The sequence below is a fragment of the Microcaecilia unicolor genome, chromosome 6, assembly GCF_901765095.1.
Source record: "Microcaecilia unicolor chromosome 6, aMicUni1.1, whole genome shotgun sequence".
NCBI lineage: Eukaryota > Metazoa > Chordata > Amphibia > Gymnophiona > Siphonopidae > Microcaecilia > Microcaecilia unicolor.
Genome location: NC_044036.1, coordinates 193,729,503 through 193,746,246, shown reverse-complemented (window position 1 = coordinate 193,746,246; position 16,744 = coordinate 193,729,503). Strand labels below are relative to the sequence as shown.

General features: G+C 51.4%; 1 protein-coding gene across 2 annotated transcripts in view; it reads left to right on the top strand.

The window, feature by feature from the left end:
• RASSF1 (Ras association domain family member 1) overlaps positions 1 to 16,744 on the top strand; it is a 180,539-nt gene that overhangs the window by 113,598 nt on the left and 50,197 nt on the right. Inside the window, exon 1 of one of the 2 annotated variants that reach the window (XM_030205501.1) lies at positions 8,099 to 8,471. The exons of the other annotated variant lie outside the window; for it this stretch is intronic. Within the exon in view, the coding sequence (XP_030061361.1) occupies positions 8,319 to 8,471 (153 nt within the window). The 5' untranslated portion in view covers positions 8,099 to 8,318. Of the gene's footprint in view, positions 1 to 8,098; positions 8,472 to 16,744 lie in introns of those variants that run through there. 2 annotated transcript variants of the gene reach the window in all.

Sequence of the window (16,744 nt, the reverse complement as noted above, 5' to 3'; positions counted from 1 at the left end):
CAGGCAGGCAGACACATAGAACATTGGAAGTGAGAATTATTATATAGGATGCGTCATAATGGGTCTAGTGACATCAGCTAGGGCTTCGGAGCCCGTCTGTGAAGAAAGTTATGGACACAGACAGGCAGACGCATAGAATGTTGGAGGTGAGAATTATTATATAGGATATGAAACACAATGGCATTTCAATGACAGTCTCACAGGAAGAGGGTGGGGTGGGCAGGGGGAGCTCCTTCTTTCTACTATGAGAGGCCCACATCTCTGACGTAATTTCATTTTTCCTTGGAGGCGGGCTGCCCGCAGAAGAGAGCAGGGGCTGGGACTTGCACCTGCCTCCACAACAACACACATTCGTGAGACATACACCAGCTGCCCAAAAACACTCACTTTCCCACCACCATAAAACAATCCAGACACACACAGCTGCAGCACTAAGCACTCACTCTCCTAGCACCAGGAAACAGTCATCACACACACAGCAGCAGCACAAAGCACTCACTCTCCCAGGAACAGCACACAGCCCTCACACAAACAGCAGCAGCGCACAGCGACATACTGGAAGTGGATAAACAGAGAAACAATGAGAAACACAGCAGGTAGGGATGTAAAATGGGAGGTGAGGGTTTGGATGAGGGAAGGGGTGAGATACAGAGGAAGAGATGGGTGTGGCTGGGGGGGGGGCTAGCAGGTGTGGGCAAGGATTTGAGGAGGTGAGACACAGAGGAGGCAAGTCAGGAAATGTAAACATCAAAAGGTTCAGACTGGGGCAAACAGACAAAAGTATCAAAGCGCTCAGCAACTCTCCACTAATTCTCACAGACACCCGCTTCCAGCTGTCCACTCTCCAACTCAGCAAAATCACACCTGGGTCCAAAGACAGGTTTAGTTATACCCTATACGCTTTTAAAGCAAGTCTATTTCCAGATGTTTTTCATCCCAGCCCTAGGAAGTCATTTTACTATCCATTATGGGCAACAGATGTTCATCACATAAGACCAGTGGTGGACTGAGGGTGGGGTGGTGGGGGCAGTCCACCCCGGGTGCACGCTGCAGGAAGGGTGCAGGGAGCAACCGTGCGGTTGCCTTTAAAACAGTGCCACACTAGGCAGGATCCTAACCTGCCTAGATGAAAAGCCAATCCCATCTGGGCACCGTGCAGGAGACAGATGATATCTTCAGTTGTGGCTGCTACCTTGGACAACAGGTGTCAATATCACCTGGCACTGTTCAGTGGCAACTGCCCAGAGTCATTAGGCTAGCATGTGAGAGGTAGTGACATCTTTTGGTCTCTCTCCTTGCCCCTCCCCCATGTCTTAAGATCCCTGTCAGCTCCTGGAGCACTCTTCAAACCCCAAATCAAACTCACTGGCCCGAAAGGCAGCCTTTAAATCTCCCAGCTGTCAAACAGCTGCCAGGATGTGTAGAGGATGAGGAGAGTACTGCGGTCTGGGGAAAATGGGAGCGGGGGTCTTGGTGGAAAAGAAGGAGAGAGTACTTTTTAAGGGAGAAAGGGTGAGAGTTACTGATGTTCATATGTTTTTATAGGCCTGGTTTAACCACAAGGCTCAAGACTGGGCAGTAGCTTCTGGGGTGGCAGAGAGCAGCTACCATCTAGGCAATACAATGACTCCTGGCACTCAACACTTTCTGTGACAGAAATTGAATGGTAGCATATTTCATACAGCCTGGATTTTGGTATGTGTGTGCTTATAAGAATGAGGTCCAGTTATGCACTTTTACTTTCTTCACCCCGATCCCCGAGTTTACCTTCTTTTGACATTTTTTTAAAGTCGGTGTAGGCAGCGATTTCTGTACGCTACCCTGCCACTTGCACCTGCCTCTTCTTTTTACTGCGGCCTGCCTCTCTGATGTAATTTCCTGTTTCCTCAGAGGTGACCCCAGTAGAAAAGAGGCTGTTGCTGGCAGCAAGGCAGCATATGGGAATTGCTGCCACTGCAGGCTTTTGGAAAATAGAGAAAGAAGGTAAACTCAGGGAAGGGGGTGGAGGAAGGAAGGGGAAGATGCCAGAACTTGGGCCGGGGAAGTGGCATATCCGCAATGTCTCAGGCAGTATCTTGCCTTGGGCTGCCCCTGCTTGGGCCACCTCACCCACTTCTCTTCTCTTTACTGTGGCCTGCCTCTCTGATGTAACTTCCTGTTTCTTCAGAGGCAGCTGCAGTAGAGAAGAGGCTGGTGCTGGCAGCAAGGCAGTGTATAGGAATTGCTGCTGCCGCCGGCTTTTAGAAAATGGAGAAAGAAGGTAATCTTAGGAAGGGGGGAGATGCCAGAACTTGGCCCGGGGGAGGATGGCATCTTCACCATGTCTTAGGCAGTATCTTGCCTTGGGCTGCCCCTCGTGGGCCCCCTCACCTTTGGTTCGGGGCCCGTCTATTTTCATGGCTGGCAGGGATGCCAAGCTTCGCTAACCAAAGTTGTCTCCTGCCTGAGTTGCACCTATGCTGAATGAGCAGCCAGGGCCGGTCTTAGGGCGAGGCGACCGCATAGGGCCCCGCGCTCAAGGGGGCCCCGCGCGGCGCACCTGAGGTCGCCCCGCCCGCCGCTCCCACCCCCCAATGATCGATCGCTGTTCTGTTCCTACCCTTAAAAAAAAATTTGAGAAGCACCGAGTAGCAGGCAGCGCTTCTCAAATTTTTTTTAAAGTTAGTGGGTGACAGCAGGAGAACAGAGTTGGTAGGTGGGTCGCAGCGGGGGGGGGGGGGGACTCAGATGGGAGAAGGGTGTGTGATGGGGGATCTCAGTTGGGGGGAGGGGTAAGGGGGGGACTCAGATGGGAGAAGGGTGTGGGATGGGGGTTCTCAGATGGGGGAGGGGGTAAGGGGAACTCAGATGGGAGAAGGGTGTGGGATGGGGGTTCTCAGATGGGAGAAGGGGGCTGGAACTGGGGATTGAGAAGGGGCCATATGGGAAATGGGGGCCATGCATGGGGCTGGTGGGAAAATGGGGCATGCGTGGGTCAGGTGGGAGAATGGTTCTGGGGCTGAAAAGGGGGGCCCTAATACAAGGCATGTGGATGAAGAGGGCTGGAACTGGGGGCTGAAAAGGAGGGTAGGTGGGATAAGGGGGCTAGTACTGGGACTGGAGGCTGAAAAGGGGCAGGGGCTGAAACTGTGGGTACTGGGGCTGAAAAGGAGATAGGGAGAAGTGGCTGGGGCTGAAGTTTGGGACTGGTGAGAGAAAAGGGCTGGGGACTGGGGTTGAAACTGGGGGCTGAAAAGGGGACAGGGAGGAGTGGCAGGGGGCTGAAGTTCGGGACTGGTGGGAGAAAAGGGCTGGGGCTGAAACGGGGGGCTGAAAAGGGGACAGGGAGAAGTGGCTGGGGGCTGAAGCTCAGGACGTGGGAGAAAAGGGCTGGGGCTGAAAAAGGGGACTGGAGGGATAGTGGGGCTGGAACTGGGGGCTGAAAAAAAGGGGCAGAGAGAGGGGCAGATCCTGGATGGAAGGGGGAGTGAGAGGGAGGGCAGACCCGGATGGATGGGAGAGGGAGGGCAAATGGTGGATTGAAGGGGCAGAGAGAAAGGGCAGACAGTGGATGGAAGGAATAGAAAGGGCAGTCAGTGAATGGAAGGGGGAGAGGGCAGACGGGGCAGATGGTGGATGGAAGGGGCAGAGATAGAGGGCAGATGTGGATGGAAGGCGCAGGGAGAGAGGGCAGACATTGGATGGGGGGGGACAGCAGAGAGGGCAGACACTGGATGGTAGAGAGAGAACAAAGACAGATGCTGGATGGAAGGAAGACAGTGAAAAGAAGATGAGGAAAGCAGAAACCAGAGACAACAAACTGTAAATAAAATATATTTTTTATTTTTTTGCTTTAGGATAAAGTAGTATTGTAGCTGTGTTAATAGATGTTTATAATAGAACATGTAAACAAGGTAATCTTTTTATTGGACTAATTTTAATACATTTTGGCTAACTTTTGGAGAACAAAACCCCCTTCCTCAGGTCAATACAGTATAGTACTGTAATATCCTGACCTGAGGAAGGATGTTTTGGCCTCTGAAAGCTAAATGTAGTAGTCCAATAAAATGGTATTATTTTATTTTCTATATTTATTTTATTTCTATTTGCTATTTTTTAAAGTGGTGATTGATATTTGTTAGTTTTTTTCAAATTTACATATGCTCTCTGTATTTTGCACAGTACTAGGGGACATTTTCTGTTTCTGTGGTATTGAATTGTATGCAGAGTCTGGCATCTTGGGGGTTCAGTTTAAATTTTGTCAAAATAGAAAGTTTAAATATTACTACTTATTCTATAGTGGATTAGGGTGTATCTGTGTTTGTGAAAAAGACATGGTTTTCAGCTGGCATTGACTGTGCAGGATCGACAAGCCCTGGAGCTGGGGGCCTTGGAGCTGGGAGGGAGGGGTGGCCGGCCCTGGAGCTAGGGTGGGGGTGGAGCTAGGGTGTGGTGGAGCTAGGGTAGGCGGAGTTAGGGTAGGGCGGGGCTAGGGTGGGGCCCCATCAAATTGGTCTGCATAGGGCCTCGACGGCCCTGTGAGCAGCATTGCATGCTCAGTTAGACCTGACCTGAGACGGAAATATTAGATTGCGATGGCAGTGGCGATGGCTGCAGGTGGAGAGAATATTGGGCCCCCTCAGTCCACATTTAGGAATCTCAAAGAATGGACTTCTGGCGGCAGTGACCATCAAACGGTTTGGTTTGATATGACGGCTGAAGAGGAGGGTGGCCACTCAAAACTCAAAGTCCTGGATTTCAAGCATGCTGACTTTAGTAAAATGGGGGAATACCTAAGGAAGGAGCTGATGGGCTTGGAGGACGTACGAGAAGTGGAAGGACAGTGGTCCAGACTGAAAGAAGCTATAAATAGGGCCACAAACCTTTATGTAAGGAAAGTAAATAAAAGCAAGAGCAAAAGGAAACCGCTATGGTTCTCCAAGCAAGTGGCTGAGAAAATAAAGGCTAAAGAGTTGGCGTTCCAGAAATACAGAAAAACTCAAGACGAGGAACACGGGGAGGAACACCGGAGGAAACTGAAAGAAACCAAGAGAGAGGTACGTCTGGCGAAAGCGCAAGCAGAAGAACAAATGGCTAGAAAGGTAAGGAGGGGTGACAAAAATTTCTTCAGGTATATTAGTGAAAGGAGAATGACTAAAAAGGGAATTGTGAGACTAAAAGATACTGCAAACCGCTATGTAGATAATGATGAAGAAAAGGCAAATTTGCTACATAGATACTTTTGTTCTGTTTTTACTGAAGAAAATCCGGGAGAAGGACCACGATGGACTGGCAAAAGTTCATTTGAGAATGGAGTGGATATAGCACCGTTCACGGAAGAGAGTGTGTATCAACAACTAGAAAAACTAAAGGTGGACAAAGCCATGTGACCGGATGGGATCCACCCCAGGATATTGAGAGAGCTCAGAGAGGTTCTGGCGGGTCCTCTTAAAGATTTGTTTAATAAATCCTTAGAAATGGGAGAGGTTCCGAGGGATTGGAGAACGGCGGATGTGGTCCCTCTTCACAAAAGTGGTGATAGGGAAGAAGCTGGAAACTACAGGCCGGTAAGCCTCACTTCGATTATTGAAAAAGTAATGGAAGCGATGCTGAAGGAAAGGATAGTGAATTTCCTGGAAGAAAATGAGTTGCAAGATCCGAGACAACATGGTTTTACCAAAGGGAAATCGTGCCAAACGAATCTCATTGAATTCTTTGATTGGGTGACCGGAGAATTGAACCGTGGACGTGCTATAGACGTAATCTACTTAGATTTCAGCAAGGCTTTTGACACGGTTCCCCACAGGAGGCTCTTAAATAAACTGGATGGGCTGAAGATAGGACCCAAAGTGGTGAACTGGATTAGGAACTAGTTGACGGACAGGCGCCAGAGGGTGGTGGTGAATGGAGTTCGCTCGGAGGAGGGAAAGGTGAGTAGTGGAGTGCCTCAGGGATCGGTGCTGGGGCCGATTCTGTTCAATATATTTGTGAGTGACATTGCCGAAGGGTTAGAAGGTAAAGTTTGCCTATTTGCGGATGATACTAAGATTTGTAACACAGTGGACACCCCGGAGGGAGTGGAAAACATGAAAAAGGACCTACGGAAGCTAGAAGAATGGTCTAAGGTTTGGCAATTAAAATTCAATGCGAAGAAATGCAAAGTGATGCACTTAGGGAGTAGAAATCCAAGAGAGGCGTATGTGTTAGGCAGTGAGAGTCTGCTAGGTACGGATGGGGAGAGGGATCTTGGGGTGATGGTATCTGAGGATCTGAAGGCGATGAAACAGTGTGACAAGGCGGTGGCCGTAGCTAGAAGGTTACAAGGCTGTATAGAGAGAGGTGTGACCAGCAGAAGAAAAGAGGTGTTGATGCCCCTGTACAAGTCGTTGGTGAGGCCCCACCTGGAGTATTGTGTTCAGTTTTGAAGGCCGTATCTTGCTAAGGATTTAAAAAGAATTGAAGCAGTGCAAAGAAAAGCTACGAGGATGGTATGGGATTTGCGTTACAAGACGTATGAGGAGAGACTTGCGGACCTGAACATGTATACCCTGGAGGAAAGGAGGAACAGGGGTGATATGATACAGACGTTCAAATATTTGAAAGGTATTAATCCGCAAACAAACCTTTTCCAGAGATGGGAAGGTGGTAGAACGAGAGGGCATGAATTGAGATTGAAGGGGGGCAGACTCAAGAAGAATGTCAGGAAGTATTTTTTCACCACCCACGGAGAGGGTGGTGGATGCTTGGAATGCCCTCCCGCGGGAGGTGGTGGAGATGAAAACAGTAACGGAATTCAAACATGCGTGGGATAAACATAAAGGAATCCTGTGCAGAAGGAAGGGATCCTCAGGAGCTTAGCCTAAAATGGGTGGCAGAGCTGGTGGTTGGGAGGCAGGGCTAGTGCTGGGCAGACTTATATGGTCTGTGCCGGGGCTGGTGGTTGGGAAGCGGGACTAGTGCTGGGCAGACTTATACAGTCTGTGCCGGGGCTGGTGGTTGGGCGGCGGGGATACTGCTGGGCAGTCTTATATGGTCTGTGCCAGAGCCGGTGGTGGGAGGCAGGGATACTGCTGGGCAGACTTATACGGTCTGTGCCAGAGCTGGTGGTGGGAGGCAGGACTGGTAGTTGGGAGGCGAGGATAGTGCTGGGCAGACTTATACAGTCTGTGCCAGAGCTGGTGGTGGGAGGCGGGGTTGGGAGGCGGGGATAGGGCTGGCCAGACTTATATGGTCTGTGCCCTGAAGAGGACAGTACAAATAAAAAAGTAGCATATATGAATTTATCTTCTTGGGCAGACTGGATGGACCGTGCAGGTCTTTTTCTGCCGTCATCTACTATGTTACTATGTTATGTTACTATCCCGTGGACCGTCAGTGAGTTTGTGTATAGAATAAATGGGATTTAGTTATACGGTGGGGGTGAATATAATGAAGGGGATTTAGTTATACGGTGGGGTGGGAGGGGAGGGGTATAACATTTATCTTCTTATGGCCCAACCAAGGGTGAATCCAGTGGTGTGCTGAAGCGGGCTCTCACAGGCTCAGCCATTTGTTAAGTTTTTAAGAATTTTGGGAACCAGTTGTTAAAATAGCTCCCCCCCCCCCATGGCTACTTTAACAACTGACTCACAAAATCTCAGGCGCCTCTTGAATTTTCTACTACTTTGTTGGTGGGGCTGCTGATCCCCGCTCCTTGTTTCCAGGTCTCAGCACCATGCATGTATGCATGAGTCCCAGCCTACTGCTCAGAGCCTGAAAGAAGCAGCGGAGAGCAGAAGCAGTCCACTTACTGGATGGTGGGGCTTGGCATCCCTGCCTGCAAAGGCATGCCTAGTGTGCCACTGTGAGAGTGGGGGAGAGGCATGTGTTCCCCTCCCCCACACCCTCAAATTGTATGGTTACCATCACATCCCTCCTCCCCTCCTGGGGAATCCCATTCCCGCCCCGCCCGAATCACGTGGATCAAAGACCTACAGGGCAGAGAACCTTTTTCTCAGTCTATAGCCCCGCCCCTGCAGCCGTTTTGGCGGTGAGCTCATCTTGGTCTGTGCTGACGTAAATTGAATGCCCTACTGGCTCGGGCTCCGCCCTGTTGTAGTCTGCTGCACACTCCCAGCAGAGCCGCGGCGCGTGACGTCGTTCAATCTGTAACGGACGCCGCAGGGACAGGGTAGCGCGTGCTGCTGCCAGACCAGTCTACATTGAGAGAACGAGCCGGCAGAGCAGAACCAAGCGCGCTGCGGGGAAATCGGCGGTAACCGGGACTCGGTTCCTTTCGTTGTTGGCAGAGCGAAGGGCAAGCGGTCGGTCGGTCGGCTGGCGAGCAGGCTTCGGGGAGGATGTGTGAGGCGGAGACGGCCACCCCGGCTTTCGAGATGACGTGGAGCAGCACCACGAGCAGCGGCTACTGCAGCCAGGAGGACTCGGACTCGGAGCTCGAGCAGTATTTCACCGCCCGCACCTCCTTCATCCGCAAACCCTGCAAGGAGAAGGTGAGAGAGGGAGGCGGGGACACGCGGGCATCTGGGGGTCGGGTGTAATTTTTTTGTGCATTTTTTTCTAGTTGTTACAAAATGGGGAAACCCTTTGCACGTCTGACTTACCCCCAAAAGTTCTGCTTTCTCAGCCCAGATAGCGGGAGGATGGGCTCGTTTAAGACTGAGCCAGCCAGCGGGGTAGGGTACAGGCGTAAAAACTGAACTTGTTAATTTTCCAACAGGATCCGTGTGGTCCGTCTTTCACCGTTTGCCATTGGCCATTTTTAAAGGGGCTTTTTAAGTCGTTTAACCGGCTGGGGCTGTGAGAACCTGCTTTGTGGGGTAACTGAACATCATCCACCTGGCTGCCCATGGCCTTTTCTAGGTGCATCTTTTCCCTCCCCCGTAACATGCCTCCTGGCCAAATCTTCGCTTTGAAAGCAAGGATTTAAACTTTGAGTAAACTGCTATATGTATAATCGATGCAGCCAAGTTTAACGATCAGTTAGTTCATCATCACTGTTTCCCATAAAACGTGGGTGGCAAAAAAATTGCAATTCATTATTTTAGAAACAGAAATGAATAAATGATCATTAGCTTATTTTCCTTTTTCTTGGATAACTCATCATGGAGCAATATGTTTATGCATGTGAGGCCAGAGTTACTTGATTTTACAGAAAATGTACAATTAAGTGTCTGCACTCTGGCTGCATGTTTTTTTCTATTGCAATTCAAGTACTATGCAAGAAATAAAACAAATGGCTTTTTTGTTTCATGGTCTTTCTAATTATTTTCCGCTATTTCAGATTCATTCGGACACATTTCGGATTCAGCACTGAAACCAGCCTGAAATCCTGGTTCAGTTTTTTGGCCGAAAATACCAGTGCATTTTCTGCTGAAGTGGTGTGGTACCCATGTTAGTCTACTTTTAAATTTAGGAAATAGAAATAAAACAAAACATACAAAAGAAAATAATTATATATATATATATATATTTGGAAGGTAATTCCTTATTTTCTTTTTCCATTTTGTTTTATTTGTTTGTTACAGAGGAAACTAAAAGTCACTCCCCCACCCTCACTTGTGATTGCTGTGCGTCCCCCCCCCCCCCCCACCTCAACGTCAAGAAGCCTGGTGGCCTCTTCAGGGCAGGGTTGGGGCACGACCCAACGTGCCCATTTCTGCCTGATGATGTTGCTCAGCGATCCCTCTTTGTGTCCTACTTCTGCTCCACATTTAATATGTAAAATAGGGGGGGGATTTCCCAATTTGTAGTAATTCTGTACTTCAAAAATATTTGTCAATTTTTAATAAGACATTGAATGGTAATTTAGGGGCTGATGCAGAAAGCCGCTTGCCCATGAAAAAAAACGTGTAAGACACAAAGCAGACTCCCGTGCAGCATTAAAGAGCAAAGTCGCGCAATTCCGTCAATCATTGCAGCTTGTTCAGAAAAGTTCCCAAATCTCCAGGCTTGGTAAAAAAAAGATAGATTTGTTGTCATGCACCACCCGCACCTTCGCTGGATACAAGAGTGCAAATCTTAACCCTTTGTCGAAAAGGTGCTTACAATGCCAGCCCATCTGCCTCCTCTGATTAGCAACACGTGCCTAGTAATCTTGAAACAGAAGCATCTTATGTCCCTTGTAACCAATCAACTTGTTTCCTCTAAATGCCTGTAGCACTCGATCTTTATCTGCATAATTGAGTATTTTGGCCAGCACAGGTCTTGGACGCTGCTCCCCCTCGAGCAAGACCCCAACACAAGGAATCCTCTCAACACCTTATCTGGAAACTATGTTCAGATATTCCGGCAATCACCTCTCGATGAAGGTGCAAAGGTCCGTTTCTTTTACAGATTCAGGCAAACCTATAATTCGCAGATTGTTTCGCCTGCCTCAACTTGCTGCATTAGAAATGCACACTGCTTCTCAAGTGCCGGAATCTTCATGTCCATCGTCTCAGCATGATCCTCCTGACGCGATATACGGTCCTCTGCTTTCTGAATGCGTGCACCCTGTCACTCCAAGGAGTCTCAGATGTTATCCACCGACGTTTGCAGCTTAGACAGTTTGTCCTCAAGCACAACTGATATCTGCTGCACTAAATCTTTAGTGGACTTCGATAAACTCGTTGGTGGAAGACTCACTGGCGCCGCCCCTATCTTATGTCCCGAGGTCTGCACGTGGAGCTTTCTTGCTGGCAGGGTTTTTGCGGGCATAGCCCTCTATTCCATATCATCAAGCTGATCAATCCATAGACTGGTGGGTTGTGTCCATCTACCAGCAGGTGGAGATAGAGAGCAAACTTTTGCCTCCCTATATGTGGTCATGTGCTGCCGGAAACTCCTCAGTATGTTCTCTATCTCAGCAGGTGGTGGTCACACACAGCAGCAGCTCTGGCTAGGCCTCCAAGCCTAATCCTTAGGTTTTGTTGAGGCCTGGGGTTGAGGGCTCTTTTGAGCAAGTGCAAACCTGGTGGTGCCAGGTCCCTCCTTTTCTCCCCCCTCCCGCTGGCTCCGTTTAAAAAAAAAAAAAACAAACAAAAAAAATTTTAAACGTCTTTAAAGGCGTTTAATTCGACGTTTCTTTAAACGTTCATTGCAGCTACTCACTGGGACACCAGTTCGTTACAGCTCGGAGCGGCAAGCAGGTAATTTTACCTTTTTATAGCGGGCAGGGGGTTCCCCGATTCTTCTCCTCGTGGCATATGGCGTCGGAGGGCGAGGGCGCAAAGGGTCGCTCCCCGGATCGCTGGAGCGCTTCTAGAGGGGATGCGGGGGTTTTACAACCTGATTCGCCCTTGATGGGTGACAGTTTAGTGACAGATGAATGTCCCGGTCGTTACTCCGGCGTGGCGGTTTTTTCCCGCCATAAACGCCCATCCCCCGCTCCTCGCCTCCGCCATCTTGGCCGGCCACGCGGCTCGGACGGCTTCTTCGTGGGCCGCCCTTGAGGTTGGAGACATTAATGCCATGAACGCCCTTAATTTGGGCGACGGCACAAGCGGCTAAAGTTAAGCGCCGTTCTTCCCGCGCGGCTCCTTCGCGGAGTTTCGCGCCGGACGCCATTTTGGATGCGCAGCATGTCTCTCCCCCGCTATTGCGAGCGCCGGTTGAGAGTGCGTCTAGGGCTGTTGCCCAGGCTGCGGAAGTGCACAGTCTGGGGGGTTTCTCCCCCGAGTTTGTTTTGCTGCTGCATCAGGCTTTCCTCATGCAAAACGCTGCCCCTGCTCCCTCTTCTGATAAAGAGGTTGAGGTTCCCAGAGGTAAACGCCCTCGGGTTGATTTCCAGGCCTTGGAGGACTTTGTCTCCTCCGATGTAGATGAGGGCAGCGTGTCTGAGGTCTCCCAACGGTCCTTTGCGGATTCCTTGGAGGAGATAGATCCCCGCTCGGATGGAGCGGATGACCCCTCTGCAGCGCGGCTTTTTAGCCCAGAGGATTTGTCCAACCTGTTTTTACAGGCCATGGACACTTTGAAGATTTCCTCTCCGGAGGACGTCTCTCCCTCAGCCCCTGTTGGCGCTGCCATTATGCTGGGGACGAAGCGCCCACCTAGATCCTTCCACGTGCATGATGCCATGCACACCTTAATTGCGGCTCAATGGGATGTCCCGGAAACGAGCCTTAAAGTGGCTAGGGCTATGTCCCGCCTCTATCCTTTGGCTGTGAGTGAACGTGAGGCCTATCTGTGGCCTACCGTGGATTCTTTAATCACTGCGGTGACTAAGAAAACGGCGTTGCCGGTGGAAGGTGGCACGGCCCTAAAGGACGCCCAAGACAGAAGATTGGAGGCGGCCTTAAGGTCGTCCTTTGAGGCAGCTGCTTTAAGTTTGCAGGCCTCAGTTTGCGGCTCCTATGTGGCCAGGGCGTGCCTGACTATGGTGCAGCGGGCTTCCCCCTCGGATCTTTCCTTGAGGGCTGATTGGCCGGCCCTGGAATCGGGCTTAGCCTATTTGGCAGACTTGCTGTATGATGTCTTGAGAGCCTCAGCTAAAGGCATGGCTCAGACAGTCTCTGCGCGGCGGTGGCTTTGGCTGAAACATTGGTCTGCTGACCACGCCTCTAAATCCCGCCTGGCTAGATTGCCTTTTAAAGGCAAGCTGCTCTTTGGGGTCGAGCTGGACAAAATCGTGACCGATCTCGGCACGTCTAAGGGCAAGAAATTACCAGAGGTCAGGGCTCGGGCTAGTACTCGTCCCGGTACCTCCAGAGGACGGTTGCTGGAAGCCCGTCGGTACTGCCCGGGCAAGTCGGGTTCCTCTGCCCCCTCTTCCTTCAAGAGGAATTTCTCCCCCAAGCAGCATTCCTTTCGCAGAGACCGCCGTCCCGGAGGTGCTCCCTCCGGTCCTCCCCCAGGGTCTCGTACCCAATGACGGGGCCTTGGTCCACGCCCCAGTGCAGATTGGAGGACGGCTGTCCTCGTTTCTGGGCGAGTGGACCACTATAACTTCAGACGCGTGGGTGCTGGAAGTCATCAGAGACGGCTACAAGCTAGAGTTCTGCCAACCCTTAAGAGACGGGTTTGTACTCTCTCCCTGCAAGTCTCCGGTCAAGCTGTGGCAGTGCAGCAGACCTTGGACAACCTGATCCGCCTGGGTGCGGTCGTTCCGGTGCCAAAAAATCAGATTGGCAAGGGACGTTACTCCATTTACTTTGTGGTTCCAAAGAAAGGAGGTTCTGTCCGGCCTATCCTCGACCTCAAAGGGGTCAATCGGGCCTGGAAAGTGAGGCACTTTCGCATGGAGACTCTCCGCTCTGTTATAGCGGCAGTGAAGGCAGGAGAGTTCTTGGCTTCCTTGGACATCAAGGAAGCGTACCTGCATATTCCCATCTGGCCTCCTCTCCAACGCTTTCTGCGTTTTACAGTCCTGAGATGACACTTCCAGTTCAGAGCCCTCCCTTTCGGGTTGGCTACTGCTCCGCGGACCTTTTCCAAAGTAATGGGGGTCATAGCGGCCTTCCTGCTAAAGGAAGGAGTACAAGTCCATCCTTATCTGGACGACTGGTTGATCCGAGCCCCCTCTTATGCAGAGTGCGGCAAAGCTATGGACCGGGTAGTTGCTCTTGTGAGCTCCCTGGGATGGATCATCAACTGGAAGAAGAGCCAGCTGCGCCCGACTCAGTCCCTGGAGTATCTGGGAGTTCGATTCGACACCCAAGTGGGCAGAGTGTTCCTGCCAGACAATCGGATTGTCAAGCTTCAGGCTCAGGTGGACTAGTTCCTAGTAGCCTCTCCTATTCGGGCTTGGGACTACGTGCAGCTGTTGGGCTCTATGACGGCCACGATGGAAGTAGTGCCCTGGGCCAGGGCTCATATGAGACCACTACAGCTATCTCTGCTGCTGCGCTGGACTCCGATGTCGGAGGATTATGCTGTGCGCCTTCCCGTGGACCCAGCAGTGCGCAAGGCGCTGAGCTGGTGGACGCAGACAGACAAGTTGTCTGCAGGATTGCCTCTGGTGACCCCGGAGTGGATTGTCGTCACGACAGACGCCTCTTTGATGGGCTGGGGAGCCCACTGCTTGGGAAGGACAGCGCAGGGGCTCTAGTCTCCTGCAGAGGCAAGTGGTCTATCAACCTCCTGGAACTCAGAGCCATTCGGTTGGTGTTATTGGAGTTCATCCCGGTACTGGTGTTGTAGCCTGTACGGGTCCTGTCGGACAATGCCACGGCTGTGGCCTATATCAACCGCCAGGGAGGTACCAAGAGCGCCCCTCTAGCCAAGGAGGCTATGAGTCTTTGCCAGTGGGCGGAAGCGAACCTGGAGCAGCTTTCAGCGGCCCACATTGCCGGAGTCATGAATGTCAAGGCGGACTTTCTCAGTCGCCATACCTTGGAGCCCGGAGAGTGGCAACTATCTGCTCAGGCGTTCTTGGACATCACGAAGCGCTGGGGCCAGCCGAGCCTAGATCTGATGGCGTCATCGGCCAATTGCCAAGTGCCGCGCTTTTTCAGCAGAGGACGGGACCCTCGATCCCTGGGAGTAGATGCTCTTCTCCAACAGTGGCCGACACAAGAGCTCCTCTATGTGTTCCCGCCCTGGCCCATGTTGGGCAGGGTGCTAGACCGGGTGGCAAAGCATCCCGGCAGGGTAATCCTGGTGGGTCCGGATTGGCCCAGACGTCCCTGGTATGCGGACTTGATCAGGCTCTCAGTCGACGATCCTCTGCGGCTGTCAGTGGAGCAGGGCAGGTTACATCAGGGTCCCGTGGTGATGGAGGATCCCTCTCCCTTTGGTCTTACGGCCTGGCTATTGAGCGGCAGCGTCTGAGGAAGAAGGGCTTCTCAGACAAGGTCATCGCCACTATGCTGAGAGCGAGGAAACGCTCTACTTCTACTGCTTACGCCAGGGTTTGGCGTATCTTTGCAGCATGGTGTGAAGCAGGCTCACTTTCTCCCTTCACTGCTCCAATTTCTTCAGTGTTGGCGTTCCTGCAAGAAGGTCTGGAGAAAGGCCTGTCGCTCAGTTCCCCTAAAGTCCAGGTAGCGGCTCTGGCTTGCTTCAGGGGCCGCCTGAAGGGTGCTTCCCTGGCTTCGCAGCCAGATGTGGTGCGCTTTCTCAAGGGAGTTAATCACCTGCGCTCTCCTCTGCACTCAGTGGTGCCTGCGTGGAATCTCAACCTGGTGCTAAGAGCATTGCAGAAGCCGCCTTTTGAACCCTTGTCGAGGGCATCTCTGAAAGACCTGACGTTGAAAGCAGTCTTTTTGGTGGCTATCACTTCAGCCAGAAGAGTTTCCGAGCTCCAGGCGCTCTCATGTCGAGAGCCTTTTCTGCAGTTCACTGAGGCAGGAGTGACTATTCGCACAGTGCCTTCCTTCCTGCCCAAGATTGTTTCTCGCTTCCATGTGAATCAGCAGCTCTGTCTCCCTTCCTTTCGTAGGGAGGACTACCCAGAGGAGTACTCTGCTGTTAAATATCTGGATGTGAGACGAGTCATCTTCAGATACTTGGAAGTGACCAATGATTTCCGGAAATCGGATCATCTGTTTGTCCTGTTTGCAGGTCCTCGTAAGGGTCTGCAGGCTGCTAAGCCTACAGTGGCAAGATGGGTCAAGGAAGCCATTGCAGCGGCTTATGTGGCCGCGGGGAAGGTGCCGCCTATCCAGCTGAAGGCTCACTCCACGAGAGCTCAGGCGGCCTCGATGGCAGAGGCCGGATCCGTCTCCTTGGAAGAGATATGCAAGGCGGCAACTTGGGCTTCGGCTCATACATTCTCCAAGCATTACCGTTTGACTGTGGCTGCACGGGCGGAGGCCCGGTTTGGAGCTTCAGTGTTGAGGTCAGGGATTTCAATGTCCCGCCCTGGGTGAGTACTGCTTCGGTACATCCCACCAGTCTATGGATTGATCAGCTTGATGATATGGAAGGTAAAATTATGTATAATCATACCTGATAATTTTCTTTCCATTAATCATAGCTGATCAATCCATAGCCCCTCCCAGATATCTGTTCTGTTTTTATTCTGGTTGCATTTCAGGTTCAAGTTTAGTCTTCAGTTATGTCAGAAAGACTTCGTGTTCAAGTTCTTTCACTTGGATTCTTCAAGAGTTGAGACGAGTTTGTGTTACAGTGAGCTGCTGCATTCCTCTCCCCTCCGTTTTACGGGGCTGGATTGAGACATAAATTCTGCCGGCACTCCCTCCCGCTTCGTGCGGCTGTAGGGCAGCTTTGTACCCCTCCCGCTTCGGCGGTGTTAGGGTCAGTCAGCTCCTCCCGCGGTTGCGGTTGCAGGATAAGCCAGATCCCCCCGCATCGGCGGGTGTGGTGTCCCTCCCCCGCTCCGCGGGGATGAGCTGGACGGATTCCCCTCCCCCACTTGTGTGGGGATGAGCTGGGTTAATTCCCCTCCCCCGTTTCGGCGGTGGTGAGCTGGGCAGAGTGTCCCTTCGTGGGTGTAATTCTCTAAGTGCTGAGTCCTGCGGATGGAGCTTTGATATCGACATACTGAGGAGTTTCCGGCAGCACATGACCACATATAGGGAGGCAAAAGTTTGCTCTCTATCTCCACCTGCTGGTAGATGGACACAACCCACCAGTCTATGGATTGATCAGCTATGATTAATGGAAAGAAAATTATCAGGTATGATTATACATAATTTTACCATCTACCGTTAAAATGCTCTGAAACTCCGCCATAGGGCACCCCGGATGTTAATTTCGCTCGCTGTCAAGGAGCATCTAGCCCCGCATATGGAAGATCTCACAGGTAAATTTGAAGAATTTGGGGTGGCCGGAGCGGAGCTTGGCTTAGAGACGTCCGCTCAGCTAAAGAGCATCACATGAC